This window comes from Hypomesus nipponensis, chromosome 14 (genome assembly GCF_054491055.1).
Source record: "Hypomesus nipponensis isolate SF chromosome 14, ASM5449105v1, whole genome shotgun sequence".
In the NCBI taxonomy this organism is placed as follows: Eukaryota; Metazoa; Chordata; class Actinopteri; order Osmeriformes; family Osmeridae; genus Hypomesus; species Hypomesus nipponensis.
Genome location: NC_140374.1, coordinates 13,688,460 through 13,708,349, shown reverse-complemented (window position 1 = coordinate 13,708,349; position 19,890 = coordinate 13,688,460). Strand labels below are relative to the sequence as shown.

Below are 19,890 nucleotides of genomic sequence, written 5' to 3'. Positions count from 1 at the left end.
TATACTTTCTCAGAAACGGAAGAAAAAGACTCGTATTAAAAACGCAAACGGAGGATAAATAATAGAAAAGTCATTTATTGAGTAGATTAGCACAGTTAAACCGAGCATGGAGAGGAGTGTGATTATTTAATTTGGAGAAGCTTTTTTTCATTGTTCAGAACAGATAATTCGACAGTCTAGGGTCTCTCCTCAGTTTTTCGTCCATAGCCAGGTACTTCTGGGGGGCTTTGTCCTTATGCCTGGAATGCAACCAACGCACGGGTTAACTGATATCCACACAAAACCACTCAGGATCCACTTCCATTCGCTCAGTCCCTCGTTTTCACCTGCTGAGTCTGAGTTTGAGGATGTGTATCCTGAACATGGCGTCGGAGCAGTAGGCCAGGTACTCATCCTCGTCCTCCTTGGTCATGCTCAGCTGGTTTTTCTGGTACCACAGCTGTTTCTGCTGCAGCTCCTGGGTCTCCTGCAAACACAAGAATAAAACCACAAACAATCATGTTCAGGTGGACCTTTGCTACAATTACTGCTGTATACTGTATTTCAATCAAGTACTTAACTCTATTACTACATTACCCTATATGCAAACCTACTATACTCAACTATACTCTCCTCTACTGTATTGTATTCCATTCTCTATTAAACTCTTCTTTTTTTACAGTTCTATATGGTATTGTATTCCTTACTATAGTCTACTCCTGTATTCTATCCCCTACTGTACTGGTGTATACCCTCTCGAAGCGGGCCTGTATGAGGTTGGCCATGTCGATGAGGCGCTGCTTGAGGTCGGCCAGACAGTTGTTCCTCAGCAGCACGGCAGTGTGCTTGGTCAGCTTGTCAGGGTCGCCCAGCTGAGCCAGGAACGGAGCCAAGCAGTCCAGCTCCTTCTCCTCCCTCCGTAGGCGTTCCTCCTGGGCTGTTCGCTCCTGGAACCAGGGGGGAGTGAAGTTACGCTTGGAAGGGGGGGGGGGGGTGTACACAAAATAAAATATCCTCATAGTGTCGTCATCGCTCGACTCTCTCTAACTCTATCAGCACAAGCTATTTGGTCTTAGGGAAAAGTGTTGTGACGTGCTAGTGGGACATATGTAATCATGCAGAGAAAGTCTGATGGCCCGGATGGCAGGTCAGTCATCAGTAACTCCATGGGCGAGTCACATCCCCTCTCTTTCAGAGAGCGGTGTGGCGGTGCTGGACTCACCAGCTCCTCCCGATGGCAGCGTGCTTTCTCATTCCTGGCTGTGTTATAGATGGAGATGTTCAGCTCAATGCTGCTTTCCTCCTGCTGTCTCAGCTGGAGGATGGCTCTCACCTAAACACACACACACACACGTGCAAACACACGCACATATCCACATACATGCACACTTTGAATCATTTAGGGATCTCGATACTGCTGTGTATCTACAGACACACACACGGTACCTCTTTCTCCGAGTCCTTGATACTCTTGGCCACTTTAATCTCCTCCTTCATCATGTGCATCAACGTCATATACAGGAACACGTTCTTACTGGGCTTCTCGAAGGGATCCACCTGGACACGCACACACAGCATACAGGAGTTCAACAGAGCCAATGTAGTTTGGTGCGGGTCATTTAGCACATGCTAACTTGTCAAACAGCGGTTCACTGGGTGCTCCAGTGGCGAAGTGTCCACACAGGTGTTTGAAACATCCTCCTATGATGTTTCTTGGTATAAGGTAGATGATGTCGATTGCGCATTGGTGCACCGCTGCTGACTGATGGTGGGTGAGTGTAGCCTAACCCTAACTCAAGTGGGGTGGACTGGGCCACACCTGGAAGGAGGAGGCCATCTCGGGGGTGAAGGACTGGGGCTTGTTGGAGTCTCCAGAGTCCCTGGGCTTGGTGAAGTTCCTCCAGGCGGGGATGATCCTGTCGTCCTCCCGGTGGTACGTCACCTGGATCCGGTCCTCCGACACCAGGAACACTCGCTCTGCCACGTCCTCACTGGCCGGCTTCGACAGGTCGCGATGGAACTTCTCTAATACCTTCTACTCACACACACACACATACACAAACACACACACACACAACAAACATACATAAACAAAGTCAGTGATCTATTTATGGTGATGTATCTTAAATCTTAAATCCCTAGTTTAAATGAGGATGATGCCACGGGTTCAGCTGATCAACATCAGCTAATACCGTGTGTCGTTCATGGTGGTGTCACTATGAGCAGGATGCACTATCCGAGCACACACGGCACAGGAGCCATCTTGCCTTCAGGGGTCTGTGTCCCAGGTCCGGAGCATCTCTGGGGCCGAACACCTTGGCCCTCCTGTCAAAAACCACATGACGGTAGTAGAGGAAGTCTGGGCGGTCTTGGAAGGTTTCCTTCATCTCCAGGGGTGTCTCCACAATCTGGGCAAGGCCATCTGCCCGCGCGTGGCTGTAGAAGTCCATCTGACGCTCCGTCTCAGGGGTCAAGGTGATGTACCTGTGGGCTAAGCCGGCACACGAAACAAACATTATGTCAAACAAATACAGTGAATGACCTTTATGATGAATCACACTTCCCTGACTAGACTTTATGGTGCAGGCTGAGTAAAGCGCATTTGGACGGTGGATTGCAAAATACGTTGTGACAGTAATTTGCAGGAATGTTTAAGTCCATTAGATGGACAGATGAGGTGAGAGTTACATTTCAAGGCGTAGCTGCGTCCAGGTGTGAACTTCTCTTTGGTAACATTGCTCTTCTTCTCCAGCTCACGCTCCTCCAGGTGGTCGTGTCTGTGCTGGAACCACTCCCTCACTATCTCAGGTTTGGAGCCTTCCCACAAACAAACATAAACACATACAAATAAGCATTAACAAATTCACAGACACACACACAACCCCCCAACTCTAACCCAGGCCCCATCCCACTGGTGACCAATCGTAACTCAGGCACCATTCCACTGTTGACCAATCCTAACCCAGGCTTGTCCCAAAGGTGACCAATCCTAACCCAGGCCTGTCCCACTGGTGACCCACTCACAGTCCAGGTCTGTGTAGGTGGTGAGGCGGGTGACCAGCCCATCTGGGAGGAGGTAGTGGGCAAACTTCTCCAGCTTGGCCTTCCGGTACTTGAGCACCTTCATACCTCCAGGACAGCGAGTCTCCATGTCTAGACATCCATTCAGAGGCCAGCCAGGGCAGAACCAGGAACCATGGGACAGAGAGAGAGAGAGGCAAATGGCACAAGAGAGAAAGGGGTATAAATAAAGAGAGGACTTATGTGTAGAGAGAAATACATATAGGAGGGCGGAATGGAGAGAGAAAGAAAGACGAATGGAGAGAAAATAATGGGAGGATGGAGAGAAACACGGGAGGGGAGAAAGAGAGAGAAAGTGGGGATGGAGAGCGAGCGGGATTACCTTGTTCTGAGATGGTGATGGGTTTCACCCAAGATGGAGGCATCTCAAACTGCTTCGGCTCCGGAACTTCATCCTTCATCACAGACGGTAAGAAAACACCACTTTGATATGTTCATTCCTCTCATCACACTTACAAGCATGCACTCTATCATAGACCTTAATCGTTCTGTCTGACAGTATTAGACCACCCTTGTTCTGGTAGTAACAAACCGAGAGAGAGAAAAGTGAAGATAAGTAGAGCGAGTGCGTGGGTATTCACATTAACACTCACTTCATCCTCCTCCTCTGGCTCCAGTTCGTTCCTCATGTCGGGAATGAGGAGCAGAGAATGACCTGTCGAGCCACACAGCAAATACTCCCACCTGATCGCATCTCCCAGGTCGTAGGTCATATCCTGTCCAAAGGCATACACACAGTCATGAACCGGTCTGGCCCCCTTCATGACCCCTACAGACTGAGCATACTTCAACACTTCCTCAGACAGCATACTAAACTCAGCCCCACACAGATAGACGGAGTGTACTAAACACTCCCCGAGACAGACAGAGCATACTAACAGCGCAGCCAAAGCGACAGTCCTGCATGTTGACCCAGTAGTTGATGTGGTTCCAGACGCACTCGATGCCCAGGAAACTGTCGTCGCTGGTGCTGAAACTCTTCCCTGTCAGGGGATCGATGAAGAAGTTCTCTGGGACCTCGCGGCTCCCAGACAGCACCAGAACCCAGCAGTGGACCCGCAGACCCAGCAAGGGGTCAGGTGGAGGTCGCTCTCGCTCCTGGAAAACACACAGATGTGCATGTGATATGGTTCTACCTCAGAACCTGCAATATAATCAAGTTCTACCTCATAACCTGTTTAGTAATATGGATCTACCTTGGAATGTGTGTATGGGATATTGTTCAACCTCTGAATTGGATTAAATCCAATTCATTTCTACAGTCTGTCATGCATTAGGAAGGCTTGGTTTAGCTGTCCTCATGCATAAAGTTTGCACTGTGGACATTGCGCTCAAGGTTGTGATTACATGTTGTCAAGAGCCGCGGGCCTCACCTCTTGCAGCCTATCGGCTTCGAGCTGCTTCTTCAGCACGGCAGCCTGGGCTTCTGCCTGGCGACGATCCGCCTGGCTCTGCTCAAAGCCGCTCAGCAGGTCTCTGGGAGGCTTCACAGAGTACTTTTGGATCTGCTCCTTCTGCTCTGCAGCCTGGCCCTGGACACACACACACACTGACTCCACACACATCTTCTCTATGGTGCAATTTTATACCTCTGCAGGGCCTGGCTGTCTGTCATGGATGTGGCTGTAAATCACCCGTGCAGAAACAAGGTCTACTGTCCCGGTACGCAGGTATTAGACCTGTCACAGCACTGTCGGTATACTGGACGACATCCTACATTACAAAACACGTTGTTTGTGCGTTGAATGAGCTACGGGCTGTGGTGGTCATTTGAAATCCCTTTCTTTTGAGTTAAATGTCCTTCCTTCGATGTTCTTCCTTTCTTTTCACGACGCCATACAAATCAATCGGTTTGGTTTTCAATGATACTCTACCTTCACGGGAGGGGTGAGCAGGGGGCATTCGAGCTTGGTCTGGTTCATCATACACATCTCCTTGACGGCGTAGCCGCTGACACAGTAGGCGTTGTAGCCGGCGCCCAGCAGCAAGCTGCACAACAGCGTGGACGACTCGAAGCAGGTGCCCACCTGGGTCTGAAGCACCCAGGTAGGAGAGTACAGGTGTACAGGCTGCATAGGCACACGGCACACAGCTGTCACTGCACAGCATACTACCCTGCATACTGTAAACTGCATACTACAGTACTTATACAATCATTACTGTATTTAGATTTGATTATAAAATAATAATCATAATGTATAGACTATGCTATATTTAATAAGACAGCACATCAATAATACCGCAAAAATAATAGAAGTAAAGAAACTGATGCTTTTTTAAATATGATAATTATATAAACAGATACAAATAATCTAAAGACTGTAAACACACTGCTGCTTATTATACTATGATGATAATTAAATACACAATATCGAAAGATAAAATGATCTGGTATGCAATAGAACGTAAACAGACTGCTGCTCCTCACCGGGTCTATGGGAGGGTCCAGTGGCTTCATAGACAGGAAGTCGGAAACGAAGCTGGCACATCCGTCCCAGCTGTACAGCTCAGGGTACGGAATCAAGGTGGCTCGCACAGTGGTGCTCACAAACTTCTGTTGGATCAGGGAGACAAAAGTACAACCACTGTGATAGCTGGCCTTCCACATAGTTTGTGTGTGTGTGTATGTGTGTGGGAGACAGTGGGGGTATCTTTGATATTAAGTGTGTGTGAGAGAGAGCATATCTGGATGTACAGTTGTGTACAGTACCGGGACGCCACACTCGTTGAGTGGGCACAGAAGCAGGGGCTTGCGGTCGGGGTATATGTGGGCATACTGGTAGCGAAAATTGTCAGCCATCGCCAGCAGAAGCTTCTCCTTAGGGCTGTTCTCTTTGTAGGAGGTGGGACACTGGGACACGTCCACCTTCTGGACCTGTTCTGGGCTGCCGGATATGAGGAGGGACACTAGTGAGTGTGGATGTGGCCTCAGCACAGAAACATTATTGACAGTCTGAGAGGAAAGGTTGAAGGTAAACTATTGTCCTGTGTACACAAGACACATGCATTTGTTGCATCATGTTCATGTGTAACTTTGAATGTCCTCATTCCCATCATGAAAGTGTGTGTGTGTTTGGTTTACAGTAACAGGGATGAACAACGTTGACAAACTGTCGAATGTGGCAGAGTTGGTGGACCTGCAGGGAAACGCAGGCAGGAAGGATAAAAGGAACTAAAATGTATTTATTAGTTAACAAGAATCCGGAACATGATGGGAAGAACACCCAAAACCCAAAATCAAACTAACCAGGGAAGAAACTATAAACACAAGGACCAAACTAGACACAGGTGAAACTACTCCAACAAACAAGCAAACTACACGCAGACACAACCACACACAGATGCAGGTAAGGACTGAGACACAGAAGAGACACACAGAAGAGACTGCTGCGGAGCCATAGCCGTGACACAAACGCGATGTAACTGTAACACGCAATTGCACACAATTGTACAAACGTGTAGGCACAACAAATATGTTCAGTTACAGTGCGAACTAAAGCAGGGCCATTGTATATGGGTAATCATTAAATTAAACGTAAACAGCCCTTGTGTTTCTTACACTGCTATGTTGAAAGCACCACCTGAAGCAACATGACCAGATGCCCTACTTGAACACTCGTGGACAACAACTGTAGCAAATGTCAATGCTCTTTGGTAACCTCACATGTAGGGTTTTGTCATTCCGGTTGTGTGTATGCTGCCAAGGGTCTTCTCCAGCTCGTTCAGGTCATCTCGCACCTCTTCCAATGTACTCTCCTGCAGCTCTGCTATCACATCCTGATCCTCTTTCTCTGGCTCTTTGTCGGGCAAGATTTCCACCTCCATCTGGTGAGGAAGAAAATCAATTAATACAGGTAGAACACACCATTATATATTGTATTCATACAGTGGCTGGTACGTACTTTGTATATACTTTGTTGAATTTACTGTACTGTACTGTAGTTGGATTAAAGTTACAGTAGACTGTTACCTAGAATTATTGACAGCTCTCGATAGCTACAGTAGCTGTCTTACTGTAGCAATACTTAATCTTAGCATATAATAATTATATGATAACATTCTTTGCTAAAGAACTGTAGGAGTATTTTTAACAACAAGTGTAAACAGTTAGATAAGCTTTTCTTCTGTTATTTGCTAACATTAGCTACCTAGCTAGATTGCTAGTTCCCTTACGTGGACGAAATTGTTGTCATTGTGTCTCCATAGTAACAGGAGTTGAGTGACGATAGAATTTAGAGAACTCCAATTGGATCAGAAACGGGCTCTGATTTGATACATTTAAAAAAACTTGCAGTATGAATGAAAGTGAAGAAAATCAAACCAAATACTTGCTATGGATTCAATCTTATTATCTTACCCGTAACTAACTTATTACAAACATTACAAACATAACATTATGACTGCTAAAGAAAGTCAATAAAAAGCACTTTATTGGACATTGTGGTCATCTGTTTGGGACTGTCAGTCATTCACCTTTGAGCCATTGCAAATATGGGGCCGTTCTAAAATCAATAGGGCAATAGGTAGTTTTGTATCAACCTAGATTGTGTGTGTGTAGGTGTGTGTTTGTGTGTGTTGTATTTGTGTATTTGTATATGTTCTTGCAAATTCATTTTGAAGGCATATTTAGCTCGAGTTTATGGAGATGCGCCTATGTCCAGCTAAAGCTTTGAAAAGGTCTAGAAAAAATAACCTCACTTTTTCTTTCTCCATCTTTCACGGTCGAACCCTGCCTCTGCCCCAGACAGCATTAAAAGTTCAGTCCTCCAGTGACCCAGTGAGAAAGACGTATAAGTTGCGAAAGTCGTGAAGAGACTTTGGCAGGAACATCATGGACTTTTCACATTTGTTTTCTTCGCTCTTTCTGGCGTTCATCTTTATATCCCAGCACGCAGCTGCATTTTGGCTGTTCAACGTTATCTTTCCTCCCAATGCTAAATCTCGTCAGGCAAGCAATAGCACTCCCCCAGTTATTATAGGTGAGTATGTTTACATGTTTATACATATATTACTTATTTATTATATATTTACTCGATCATTTGTGTGCAATGCCTCTGTTGGTTTATATGTCTGGAGAAACGGCAACGTGACATTCGGTTGAAGTTCGTTTGATGTCTGTTCTGGAATCGTCGCAGTTTACAGGTGGCTTTGAACATCTCGCACATCTGGCAGACCTATATTATACAATACCGTAAACCTAAAAAAATCTAGACACCAAAAAGCCTAAATGAAAACGACCTTTTCAAGATAATGGACAATAAACTACTTGGAAAATTAGATTGTGGTTTCATGTGTTCAGAAGACAAACTCAGACCAGGGACACCTGCAGGGCTGTGGGGTTTGTGGCAGCAATATTTAGAGGTCAAAGGTATGTGACCTCTGTGATTACCCTATCTCTAAAGTCATGTTCTGGGAACATTGGAAAAACAAGGTGTAATACACAGTATGGACATGATGTCCATATTGTTTTGGAAACCCAAGCATTTGGTTTATTGGGTACAGTAGCCCTGCTACTCATTAAGATGTGTGTAAATACATTATATTTGAAGAAAGCTATAACATGACCAAACTTACCAGTGACATATTCTCACAACCCTCGTGAGAGATGTAGTGGGTTCAGTATTAAATCTGTATTTTATAAATTCAATTAACATATCCAGTTATCCAAAGACACTTGGCTGTCTCAACCATCCATGCATCCCTTCCTGTTTGTCTGTCTGTCTGTCTGTCTGTCTGTCTGTCTGTCTGTTTGTCTGTCTGTCTGTCTGTCTGTTTGCCTCTACTTACACAACGTCTAGTAATGTCTGCCTCTTCTTACACAATGTATGGTAATGTCTGTGCAGTGCCAGGTAACCTGGGAAATCGTCTGGATGCCAAGATTAACAAGCCAACCTTGGTGCATTGGATGTGCTACAAGAAGACGGATGACTTTTTCCCCCTTTGGATAGACCTCAATATGTTCATGCCCATCGGGATAGACTGCTGGATAGACAACATCAGGTGAAGAGGCAGTATGGAACGGCATCCAAGCAGAATAAGTATCAACAGTTTTAACCGAGCCACATAATAAATGCTAATTTATGCTAAGAGTGATTTTATATTTATGTGTTTTCCCACTGCAGAATTGTATATAACAAAACAACACGCAGGTCATCCAATGCACCTGGAGTTGAGGTGAGAGTGCCTGGTTTTGGAAAAACATATCCCATTGAGTTCCTGGACACCAACAGGCTGGCAGGTATAAAATCAATCTATGTACTGATCTGTAAACTGATCTCTTCACTAACAATGACGAACCATTTATGTTCGTGGTTTAATTAAGATGCCAGTGTATGTAACCTTTCAGGTTATTTCCACACTATGGTTCAGCACATGGTGAATATGGGATATGTCCGCAATGAGACTGTCCGTGGAGCTCCCTATGACTGGAGGGTGGCTCCAAGTGAGTACTATAAAGATGTCCCCCCCCCCACACACACACACACACACACACACACACACACATATTAACACCCCACAGAAACACACACCACACATACAGCACATCAAAACATATACACGCTCTCATGCTCACACGCTCACAAACCTGAGTGTGTGCACAGATTTTCCTTCAACTCCTATGTAATTGTCCCTCCTCCTCCACGTGCACCTCTCCCCCCTCCCTCTCCTCCTTCTCCTTAACCCCTCCTCCTCCCCCTCCCCCTTTTCCTCCCCTCAATCCCTCTTCCCCTCCTTCTCCTCCCCTTTATCTCTCCCCTTCCTTCTCTTACCCTCCCCCTCCTCCCCCACCCATCCCTCCCTCTCCACCCTTCCTCCACCTCTCTGTCCTTAGATGAGAATGAGGACTACTTTGCTCGGCTAAAGGCCCTAGTGGAGGAAATGTATGAGGAGTACCAGCAGCCCATCTACCTGATGGGCCACAGCATGGGCTGCAACTACGTGCTGTACTTTCTCAACCAGCAGCCCCAGGCCTGGAAGGACCGCTACATCAAGGCCTTTATCTCCCTGGGGGCCCCCTGGGGCGGAGCTATCAAAACTCTCAGAGTGATGGCCTCAGGTACTCGGCACACAAGGTTAACACTTACCCTACCTCGCCCAGAGGGAGGGCCTAAGGTACCAGGCATGCAGGGGGGGGTGGTGGGTAACCTTAACCCTCCACAGTGATGGTTTCGGGTACCAGGCAAACAAGGTTAACCCTAACAGTAACATTAACGCTCCACATTATGCACCTATAATGCTGGCCTTCATCGTAACCCTAATATCCCATTGTCACAACCAATACATCTATATTTTAGGAGGCTACATCTTTTAATAGAACCCTTATTCCTGGTGGGGTTGCAGTTACCTAACAATTCCATATTACTTCAAAAGGTAATTTCGTTTTTCTATTTGATTTTAGTGACCGTCTTAGCGACTCTACTTTGTCTCCGCAGGTGAAAACGACGGCATCCCATTGGTGTCCAACATTAAGATCCGGGAGGAGCAGCGGATGACCACAACCAATTCCTGGATGCTGCCGACTGAGGAGGCGTGGTCTAAGGACCACGTGTTCATCTCTACCCCAACCGTCAACTACACCAACCAAAACTACCAGCGATTCTTCACCGACATCAACTTCGAGGACGGCTGGCACATGTGGGAGGACACCAGGAACCTGACGGCAGGTCTGCCGGCGCCCGGAGTGGAGGTCTACTGCTTCTACGGGGTGGGTCTCCCCACGCCTGTCACCTACATCTATGACGAGGAGTTCCCCAACGCAGACCCAGTGGACTTCCTGTACGATGACGGAGACGATACGGTGGACAGTCGGAGCATGGGCTTGTGCAAGCGCTGGGTCAACCAACAGGACAAGCCCGTGCATGTCACTGAGTTCAATGGCATGCCTCATCTGGACATGGTGTTTGATCACAAGGTGCTCAACTTGATCCAGCGGATCCTGGAGGATAGGTGGACAGAGCCCCTGCCAGAGGAGACCAGCAACTTTAACTCCACAGCTGACAGTAGCGACCCTCCCTTATCCCCCCCCACCACCCAGGACTAGACCAAGCAGTGGCCTAGCAGCATTGCCCGGTGTGTTAGGGTGAGGTTAAAGAGTTACATCCTTATCCATTTCAAGAAAAGAGTAGTCATGTCTACTGTCAGAAAAGAACTGATGTCATTGATGAACAACTCATGACGTAGCATAAAGTGTTATTGGTTGTCAAAAGGTCATGAAATTGTATGCTATAAGATTATTTAAAAAAATTAAAAAACATTGTTTCAGTATGTGTTGTTCTGCAATGTGAAGATGTGATTGTGATATGATTAAAGTGATCGTGTATAAAAAAACTAAACTCAGACTATATTTACTTTGCTGTGTTTTTTGGAAGATCTTCTCTGATTAAAACTGAATCGGCCTAATTTAATCAAGGTATCTTTATGCCACTCCCATAATCACTCGACTATGTCTGACGTCGTCTATTCTTCCTTGATCAGACAGCGTCTCCGCCGTCAGAAACCTGTTGTTGTCTTTACCGCTACCATCGGTATCTTTGGATATTTTTTTTTTAATTCTAGGAATTGCAGAACATAGAGTTCTTTATGTGCGTAGACCTTCGTGTTATCTAATACCAAGAGCGTTATGAGAGATAGCGAGAAATGGTCTTCAGCTGTGGGTTGACTGTTCTCCCTAAGCTGTTCCAGCTGTGTTTGTTTTTGTTTTTTGTAACATGCAGCAACGCCAGAACATTGGAGAAATGTTTCCCGGGACGGTCTTGCCAGTCGGAAAGACCCCCAGTGGTCCTGAGTAAGTGTGTTCATCTTGTAGGGTGCTTGTTTGGTAGATACTCATCATGTGAGGATAGCTAGTTAGCTATGCTAACTTACTTGCGTGATTCATTGACTCCAGACAGACTGCAGTCATTTCGAATGCTTTTTTGTTAGTTTTTTGCTAACAATTATGTAAGTGTCCCAATTGTGTGTAGGCCTATCTAGCTAGCATAAACAACAACCTCCATTTCTGACCGATTGTTTACTCATGAGTCATGAAGCAATGCTGGAGACCGGTCATATGACTGTAAATGGAACAGAATGTGACTGCTTACCACGCAGTGGCAACTGTTGAGCCAGATAGTTAGTCTGGGAAACTTAAGCATTCGGCCGATAAATAGGCAAGGCACAAAAGTGGAGTTTATGCCCGATTCTAAAGTTCTATATCATGTCTCCAGCCAGCTTCAATGTGAAAATGAGTCTTGAAATTAACAGATTCGGCTATTTTCAACAAAGGCTTATCTAATCTTGTTTGACGAGTTTGTAGTCTACTGTTTGTATACCTACATTTGTGTGATTGTGGGTAGTGAATTACCCCATGGTTTCACCTCTGACTTTGGTCTCTAACTTGTGGTTAACGCTGGATAACAGTTAGTAGCCTACACTATATTGGCGTGAAGGAAGGTGGGGCCTGAACCTGAATAAACCATCATCAAAGAAAGCAGCTGATAGTTGCCTTCATCATCTTAGTGTTACTGTATTTTCCCTATTTTAGTAGATCTCACATTACTGTATCAAATAATTGCGTGACTGCCATGCTGGTCTAATGTCCAAATCGTAGAGATCAGAGTAACTAGCCGAGTCTTATCTGGTTTCATGTGTTCAGACGACTGTTCATATAGGTAGATGGATGCTAAGCGAATATTAATGCAGATTTGTACAGCCAACATATTCTGTTCCTTCAGTTCCAGGAGACCTGGGTAACCAGCTAGAGGCTAAGCTGGACAAGCCTAGCGTGGTTCACTATATCTGCTACAGGAAGACGGACACATTCTTCACCCTATGGCTGAACCTTGAGCAGCTGATGCCTGTGATCATCGACTGCTGGATCGACAACATGAGGTGAGCTGCTGTCTGGAATGGCAGGAACAGTCAATGTTTTATTTTTTCAACACTTATTAACTAAAAACGGTCCTACACTTTGTCTTGGGATTGTGCTTTTCCTGCGTATGATGGGGAAACTCGTTTGCACTCCTTTGAAAGGTGCTGAGCTTTACAAAACACATCAATAGGTCATAACCTGGCCTATGAGGTTATCAGCATTGGCCCCAGTGCACACAGACCTTTAAACCGACTAAAATACTGTGTCTTCTATAATCATCCCTCAATATTTCTAACCTTTCATGCTTCTAGAATCAGTCATACCACACCAATACTTATTATCATCAGTGAAAACAGGTTAAAACTAAACAAGGTTGATTGTTCAGTGTGCCCCATGCAGCGCATTTCCCCTGATTTACATCACTGCTTCAGCATTCTTTATCTGCATTTCAGTTCTTTTACATGATACAAATAGTAGACAATTCTGTTTGTTGGTCTCCCTGCCTCCTTGATATTTTAGTCTCTTTAGCCTGTCTGTCCGCCTGACTGTCTCTGTCCATCTGTAACACATTTCCTGTTTTGTTCCAGGCTGATCTACAACCGCACCACCAGGAGCTCCGAGTCTCCCCCAGGAGTGGTTGTCAGGGTACCTGGCTTCGGGCAGACCTACCCTCTGGAGTATCTGGACCCCAGCAAGCGCAGCTTGGGTGAGTGGCCTCCTGACTAACCCATAACCCTGTTGGCTCTCTTGGCCTCCAGGTTATACTGGCTTGCTCAGCTGATGAGGGTCACTGTATCAGACATGATCCCTTAACTCAGCTGTGTGTGTGTGTAGGTATGTATTTCTTCACCATAGTGCAGGCGCTTGTGGAGAAGGGGTACACAAGAGATGATGATATTCGAGGAGCTCCCTATGACTGGCGTAAAGCTCCCAGTAAGGTCTCATTCACACGCACACACGTGCAACCCATTTACCATTTTCACAACATCTCCAATGTCTAATCTGCTGCTCTGGCTTGTGACGTTCCTCAAGATGAGAACAAGGCCTACTTCCTGGGCCTCCAGCAGATGATAGAGGAGATGGCAGAGAAGGCCGGGGGTCCGGTGGTGCTGATCGCTCACAGTATGGGGAACATGTACACACTGTACTTCCTCAACCAGCAGCCCCAGGCCTGGAAGGACCGCTACATCAAGGCCTTCATCTCCCTGGGGGCCCCCTGGGCGGGTGTGGCCAAGACCCTCAGGGTGGTCACCTCTGGTATGCTGGGCACTGTGTGTGGGGTGGTTACTGGGTGTTGTTGTTTTTTGAGTGCAGGGTTGAGAGGCTTTGTTTTCTGTGTGGTTTATTGGGTGTTGTGGTGTGGGACTGCAGATCATTTTATCAGTGTCTAGCAACCAAGCCAGTCGGTGTGCTTGTGGTTTGAGTCGAACATCACTCCTTCCATGTGTTTCCAATCACAAGATGGTCTCCCCCCCCCCAGGCGATAACAACCGTATTCCAGTCATCAGCCCTCTGAAGATCCGCTCTCAGCAGCGCTCCGCCGTCTCCACCGTCTGGCTGTTCCCCTACGCCCACTCATGGCCCAACAACCAGGCCCTGGTCCAGACCCCGACCACCAACTACACCGTCAGGGACTACCAGCGTCTGTTCAGCGACCTGGACTTCCCTGACGGCTGGGCCATGCGGCAGGACACGGAGCCCCTGGTCAGTGCGCTGCAGGCCCCCGGGGTGGCCATCCACTGCCTGTACGGGAGCGGCGTGCCCACCGCCGAGGCCTTCAAGTACGACGGCAAGTTCCCGGACGTGGAGCCGACGGTGGTGCAAGGGGAGGGCGACGGGACGGTGAACCTGCTGAGCGCCATGCAGTGCAAACGCTGGCTGGGGAAGCAGAAGCAGCCGGTCCACCTGGTGGAGCTGCCGGGCAACGAACACGTCAACATGCTGCTCAACATCACCACCGTCGACTACATCAAGGCTGTGCTGTTTCCTACCTGAGTGGTCCACTTCCTGCCCCCCCCACCTCCCCGATTCTCTCCCTCAACTGCCCCACTCAGGGGCTGCAACCAATTTCTGCCTCTTCCTCCCTCTCTTGATCTCTTCCTTTCCTCGCCTTTTCCTCTTGTTCTCCTCAGTGATCTCGTCATTCAGACCAAGGACTGATGCTTCGTTGGCAGGGAATTGATTGGCGTTGGTTTGGATCCAGATCTTTGAGCTTCATTCACGTACACATGCGATTTCATACATTGGATTTCTTGATGTTCATAGAAGAATTTCAGTTTTATAATGTTGAATGATTTTATGGTTGATTTATATTTATGTATACAGTAGACCTATGAAAGACCTGTAGGCTTGTACGCTAACTACAATTCTGTAATTTAAGAGGAACTGATCTAGAAATGGAGAGTAACAGGTTGTTTTGTGGCATAAAACTAAAATCGGATTTTATCAGCACATTTTTAAAAGCTAATATTCTATTTAAGATGTTACATATTAAAGCTGTTGGCCTATATTGAGTACAAAACGATGTTCCATGTAGGCTACAGTCATCAAAAAACGAACACTTAAAAATCGCCTGGTGTAATTCATTCAGATCATGCTTTGCTTCTGTTAGTCTGCTATTAAAAGTCAGCCATTGTTTGCGATCTGTACAACACGAGATTTATCATCAGATTTATGCTTACTGTCAGCTCATCGATAACCTTTATATTGATTAGTTCTTTCTTGAACCGGTTAGATTTTTGCACCTGTTCTTTGTTATCCTACATGGATGTTATTATGTCTGGTATTGAGAACCTGCTACAGCACAGCAAGGCCTGCTCTGACCAGTGTGATAGTAATTGTGCCATATTACAGCCCCATGGTTGGGCCAGACCAAGATGTTGTAATTGCTGAAAATCAAATAAGCTGTGTGTTGTGCACATTTGCTGCCTTCTGACTGAGTAAAGCTGTGATGTTACACATGTAGCCCGTCTCGTGTTCTCTTTTTTTGTGATAGAGGAGTGATCCCAGGGTTACTGAGGAACTGCAGTACAAGTTTCAGTAGCAGTTGTGTCTGGTCCTTTTCAGTTCCTCTTCCCTTCTCTGTGGTTTCTCTACCCTGACCCTACTGCTTGGTACATGACCACTCTACCTTATGTCTTTCTGATCTCACTCAGCAAGCCCTACAACAAAACTTGGAATGTATTTGTTTAGATGTTTCCATTTTGTTAATAAAAGTGTGTCTATGCCAGAACAATGAAGTGTGAATATTAGTATTGTTCTTAAACACAGATTATATTAAACTTTCTTCATTTTAATAGTGAATCTTTATAATGACTACTTCACCATAGGCCAGTCTCTGAACTGATGGTGTGACTGGCAGTGTTTTTCTTCCTCTACATTGAGCTTGATTTAATCATACTGTATCTGCAGAAGGCAACACTTCTAATGAACCAGTACACCAAATCTGCATGTGATACTTCCTGGGACTATTAACAAAAACAACCTCTGCAGTGGTTCTACTGGTTTGGTCATTGTCTATTTTAAGGCTGCTAATGTCACAGGTGATAATGACATAAGGTTTGACATATGATAAAATAATCTTTATTTACAGCATAAATGATACATCAGGTAAAAGGATGGTGATAGGGTCAGACCCGATCCGAGTTCTATTTGAGCAGTCCTACACCAGCATTATTCCCTCAGCAGACCAAGGGAAAGGAGAAGGTCGTGTACATCACTGAAATATCAGCAGACTAAGGGGAAAGAAAAGATTTTGTTCCCTGATTTGCAGCGGAGCTCCTGACAGTCCACCCTCAGCAGGAACCGTCCATCTTCATGGCAGTCCACCAGGCCCTGAGGACGAAGGAACAACACTGGATCCAAACCTCAACAGACCGAGTCGGGCTACACAAGGAGGGTGTCTGACGAAGGAGGAGTCACCTGGAGCTTTTGTAGACAGGTACGCATACAACCAGTAAAGTCCCCCGCACACCAGGCCAGACTGACATGGAACGATGGATTCTAGTAGCAGAGAGATGAGATGGTTAGTAGTTTAAAGTGTGACTTGACTTTGATTTTTGTTGGTTACTTTGTCATCTCTGGACTCATATTGCAGTCCGAGTTTGGAACATATCACTGGAAAAGAAACATTGACTAGAGGGGCGGATCAGTGCAACCAAGGGTGACTGGGAGATGACAAAAATTGTGTGGAAAAGACAGGTTTCTAGTGTTTCAATGAGAGGGGAATTTGTAGTGTGAGGCGCTGGTTTCCAGACCTTGTAGAATGTATCCAGGCGGAACTCCTCCATGGTTCCATCTACTGTCTTCATTATCTGCAACAACTGAGAATGCCCACTAGAGACTTCCATCCCCAGGAAGGTTCTACAAAAGAGAGTGGTATGGTTGAATCTGAAAGTTCTATATTCCTTTTCTCCTTTCTCTAAACTCGTTTCTGAGCAAGACCTGACAACAAATTTTGTTCTTCAGAACTTTGGGAACATGAAGAATCCACAGTACCTCGTTTTCTCTGCATTGGAGTAGACCCTCAGTTTCTCTGCTGAACACACTAGCCTACAAAAAAAAGGATCTCCATCACATCTTTCCTCTGTAAGGTTTCCCTATGCTTAAACATACAGGTTAAAGTTTCACACACATTTCAAAATGGACATTAAAGAGACTAATACGTATTGGACATTAGAGATGCTAAGAAATAATATCACATCTATAAAGTTCTTTTTTTCCTTTCGCAAAAATAACAAAAGTTTGTTAGGGCTGGCGTTTAGCGAGGACAGCAGCGGACCTCCTGCAGTCGCTCAGGCCGGTTCTGAGGGACTGTATGAAGGGCTGGATCCAGTGGTGTCGCAGGACCACTGTCTGGGACATGCTGAGGTGGAAGTCCTGTGCCCGGGAGAGCGGGACCCCATGGGCCGCTGCTAATGCCAGCATCTCATCCAGTAGCTCCAGGAACTCCTCTTCTGGAAGGTCTGTGGCGCAAGGGGATGTGATGGAGAGGGCGCTTAAAGTGTGCAACCAAACAGGAAGCAGCTGCCCCTTTCTACCCTGTGTGTACCTCTTGCCTCGGTCCCTGTTTATAGCAACTTGGTGTTTAATATTTGGGAAGTGTGTTGTGTACAGGTGCATGGCTTAGAATAATTGTACTGAAACTGTTGGTCCACCCTAACATTTACGTGAAGCCTTAGGGCTGATTAGACTAAGACATGAACTTACATGGAAAGTACACATATGTGGCCCAGTTCCCCCTCTCATGTTTGAAGGAGCGTATCCGTCCTTCATGATGTATGCTGTTTTCCGTGTCAGAGTCCTCCCCTTCCCCTGTGAACATGTCCAACAGGCTGTCAGGGAGTGGCAGTCTGGAAAGCGCTGCTTCTGACTTCGTTTTGGACTCGTGCCTTTTGGCAGTAGTACCAGTAACTGAGAGAGACTCATGGTCATTGAAGTTGTTCCTGACAATACAAAGAGGTTTATATCTGGATGAGACATTACTTCACACAGATCATTTTGTTCTGATGAGCCCATTTGTTAAATATATGTAATTGAAAAAGCATTATTTTCGTTATACCTGTGACTGGGGACTTCTAACTCTGACTTGTGTTTCTTCCTCAACCTGTCATCGTTGTTACAACTTTGGCGCCTCTTTGCATTTTCCAAAACTTCAGTTTCATCTTCAGAGCTGCTACTGTAGTTAACTAACATCATCCTATGGGAACAAAGAAACAATTAATTCGGCTGTGGCTCCAGGCGTATTACAAGAGACGGCAAAACAGGGAACCGGCGTTATTTCCGATGTAAACAAACAGTTGTTAGGATAATTGATGCCCCCGTTGAAACAACATGTAATTCAACGTAGGTTCCATACCCAGTACACGGTCCTGCGTTCCGTTTTTATTCAACATCAATGGGAATATCGCTAGCGTATCCATTTTCTTGGTTTTAATAAATGTTCAACTTGGTTTACACATCTCTTTTTCAGACGTCTTTCTTAGCAGTAGTTGTCACTGAATATTCACTACTTCATAAAATGAATCGTATTAATATCTAGATGTATGAGTAACAAAGACCTGTAAAATATTGAGCTAGAAAATAAAATAATTATAAACAGAGAAAATATCTCGCTTACCCTAACTCAAACTACAAATATCTACTCATCATATTATTAACAGAATAATGGTGAAAGCTGGCTATTCGTAGCAGGTTCCGGGTGTGTTGTGAGCATGCCAATTAAAAATTGGATTATTCATGTTCCTGTGCCGGGGCAGGGTTTTTTGCTAGCCCGATTGCTACCTACCGTTTTATCCTAAATGTTCGTCTATTTAACCTAAAAAAGTACAACTAAGCTATAATACGACCACACGAGGACGAGGGAAGTGTTTAAATGTGCCGTTCAAATAATTGTTATAGTATTTAGGCATTTTTTAGCGATTGACAATTTCCGAATTCTCCGGCCCTGGTATTGGGAACGCGTCAGACAGACAAGAGAACGACTGGCTGAGTCTGCGGATACGAACGAAGAGGGGACGTGTTTTTGGGCCTAAAACGGTTTCCCAATTTCTGTCAAAATTGTAAACCCCGCCAATAGCTCATGCAATCGGTCAAGGTATGTTAACAATTATCCCGTCTTCAGCTACCTGTCAAATTATCAGTACCCTGCAAGCGGTGCATCTTCTATCAAGATTAGATGTTCCAACATCAAATATTTTCGAACCCCGTAAACATTACTAGCGAGTTAGCTTTTTAGCCAAGCTAGCCTAGGTCTCCGGCGGCTAAGGATACCTAGCTAACGTTAGCCATGGGCATCAGCCGCCCTCTCAAAAAATTGAATGATGCTTCATTGTATTCGTGTTAATCCCGCTCTCATGCATCTGCGTAGTTCACGTTTGGGTGGTAATATTTAATATATTGAATCAATTTGGTATTGGTTATGGTGAAGAAGTTGGGTATACATAAGACAATTTTACCTAGCTAAGCTTGTAGCTAGTTAG

The 19,890-nt window shown here is 45.6% G+C and overlaps 4 protein-coding genes across 11 annotated transcripts; 2 read left to right on the top strand and 2 right to left on the bottom strand.

The window, feature by feature from the left end:
• Window positions 1-59: 59 nt before the first annotated feature.
• drc7 (dynein regulatory complex subunit 7) lies at window positions 60-7,332 on the bottom strand. 6 transcript variants are annotated; one of them, XM_084672073.1, is made up of 19 exons: window positions 7,234-7,264; window positions 6,963-6,996; window positions 6,725-6,885; window positions 5,771-5,945; window positions 5,489-5,614; window positions 4,935-5,129; window positions 4,434-4,592; window positions 3,940-4,158; window positions 3,654-3,776; window positions 3,383-3,455; window positions 3,004-3,132; window positions 2,668-2,796; window positions 2,247-2,470; window positions 1,799-2,014; window positions 1,426-1,536; window positions 1,202-1,312; window positions 732-926; window positions 327-466; window positions 60-239 (listed from the first exon to the last, which is right to left on the bottom strand). In XM_084672073.1, the coding sequence occupies exons 3-19, from the start codon at window positions 6,883-6,885 to the stop codon at window positions 155-157; spliced, it is 2,571 nt and encodes an 856-aa protein (XP_084528199.1). In that variant the 5' UTR covers window positions 6,963-6,996; window positions 7,234-7,264; the 3' UTR covers window positions 60-154. The 6 variants fall into 6 exon arrangements, with proteins under 6 accessions (XP_084528199.1, XP_084528198.1, XP_084528202.1 ...); XM_084672072.1 differs by having other exon boundaries at window positions 7,209-7,246; XM_084672076.1 differs by lacking the exon at window positions 6,963-6,996 and having other exon boundaries at window positions 7,234-7,332.
• On the top strand, window positions 6,824-11,399 carry lcat (lecithin-cholesterol acyltransferase). Of its 2 annotated transcripts, XM_084672080.1 has the most exons (7): window positions 6,824-6,914; window positions 7,805-8,039; window positions 8,904-9,060; window positions 9,183-9,298; window positions 9,407-9,502; window positions 9,893-10,117; window positions 10,494-11,399. In XM_084672080.1, exons 2-7 carry the CDS (start codon window positions 7,892-7,894, stop codon window positions 11,099-11,101), a joined length of 1,350 nt encoding a protein of 449 aa, XP_084528206.1. In that variant the 5' UTR covers window positions 6,824-6,914; window positions 7,805-7,891; the 3' UTR covers window positions 11,102-11,399. The 2 variants fall into 2 exon arrangements, with proteins under 2 accessions (XP_084528206.1, XP_084528207.1); XM_084672081.1 differs by lacking the exons at window positions 6,824-6,914; window positions 7,805-8,039 and adding an exon at window positions 8,071-8,202.
• A 118-nt stretch (window positions 11,400-11,517) lies between these two features.
• Window positions 11,518-16,145, top strand: pla2g15 (phospholipase A2, group XV). The gene is made up of 6 exons (XM_084673075.1): window positions 11,518-11,845; window positions 12,774-12,930; window positions 13,498-13,616; window positions 13,745-13,843; window positions 13,943-14,167; window positions 14,391-16,145. Exons 1-6 carry the CDS (start codon window positions 11,698-11,700, stop codon window positions 14,903-14,905), a joined length of 1,263 nt encoding a protein of 420 aa, XP_084529201.1. The 5' UTR covers window positions 11,518-11,697; the 3' UTR covers window positions 14,906-16,145.
• A 331-nt stretch (window positions 16,146-16,476) lies between these two features.
• On the bottom strand, window positions 16,477-19,440 carry usb1 (U6 snRNA biogenesis 1). 2 transcript variants are annotated; one of them, XM_084673079.1, is made up of 8 exons: window positions 18,768-19,440; window positions 18,471-18,608; window positions 18,119-18,354; window positions 17,691-17,874; window positions 17,408-17,461; window positions 17,167-17,272; window positions 16,832-16,912; window positions 16,477-16,744 (listed from the first exon to the last, which is right to left on the bottom strand). In XM_084673079.1, the coding sequence occupies exons 2-8, from the start codon at window positions 18,605-18,607 to the stop codon at window positions 16,637-16,639; spliced, it is 906 nt and encodes a 301-aa protein (XP_084529205.1). In that variant the 5' UTR covers window position 18,608; window positions 18,768-19,440; the 3' UTR covers window positions 16,477-16,636. The 2 variants fall into 2 exon arrangements, with proteins under 2 accessions (XP_084529205.1, XP_084529204.1); XM_084673078.1 differs by lacking the exon at window positions 18,768-19,440 and having other exon boundaries at window positions 18,471-18,725.
• Window positions 19,441-19,890: the final 450 nt, after the last annotated feature.

Excerpts from the sequence above, each read along its gene's own strand:
- pla2g15 (XM_084673075.1), top strand. The coding sequence starts at position 11,698 with ATGGTCTTCAGCTGTGGGTTGACTGTTCTCCCTAAGCTGTTCCAGCTG. Across the intron at positions 13,617-13,744 it reads CCCCAGCAAGCGCAGCTTGG|GTATGTATTTCTTCACCATA; the intron begins GTGAGTGGCCTC and ends GTGTGTGTGTAG. Across the intron at positions 14,168-14,390 it reads CCTCAGGGTGGTCACCTCTG|GCGATAACAACCGTATTCCA; the intron begins GTATGCTGGGCA and ends CCCCCCCCCCAG.
- usb1 (XM_084673079.1), bottom strand. The coding sequence starts at position 18,607 with ATGATGTTAGTTAACTACAGTAGCAGCTCTGAAGATGAAACTGAAGTT. Across the intron at positions 17,273-17,407 it reads TCCAATGCAGAGAAAACGAG|AACCTTCCTGGGGATGGAAG; the intron begins GTACTGTGGATT and ends TCTCTTTTGTAG. Across the intron at positions 16,913-17,166 it reads GCCTGGATACATTCTACAAG|AATCCATCGTTCCATGTCAG; the intron begins GTCTGGAAACCA and ends CTCTGCTACTAG.
- lcat (XM_084672080.1), top strand. The coding sequence starts at position 7,892 with ATGGACTTTTCACATTTGTTTTCTTCGCTCTTTCTGGCGTTCATCTTT. Across the intron at positions 9,061-9,182 it reads TGCTGGATAGACAACATCAG|AATTGTATATAACAAAACAA; the intron begins GTGAAGAGGCAG and ends TTCCCACTGCAG. Across the intron at positions 10,118-10,493 it reads TCTCAGAGTGATGGCCTCAG|GTGAAAACGACGGCATCCCA; the intron begins GTACTCGGCACA and ends TTGTCTCCGCAG.
- drc7 (XM_084672076.1), bottom strand. The coding sequence starts at position 6,885 with ATGGAGGTGGAAATCTTGCCCGACAAAGAGCCAGAGAAAGAGGATCAG. Across the intron at positions 5,615-5,770 it reads TCAACGAGTGTGGCGTCCCG|AAGTTTGTGAGCACCACTGT; the intron begins GTACTGTACACA and ends CTGATCCAACAG. Across the intron at positions 5,130-5,488 it reads TGGACCCTCCCATAGACCCG|CCTGTACACCTGTACTCTCC; the intron begins GTGAGGAGCAGC and ends GTGCCTATGCAG.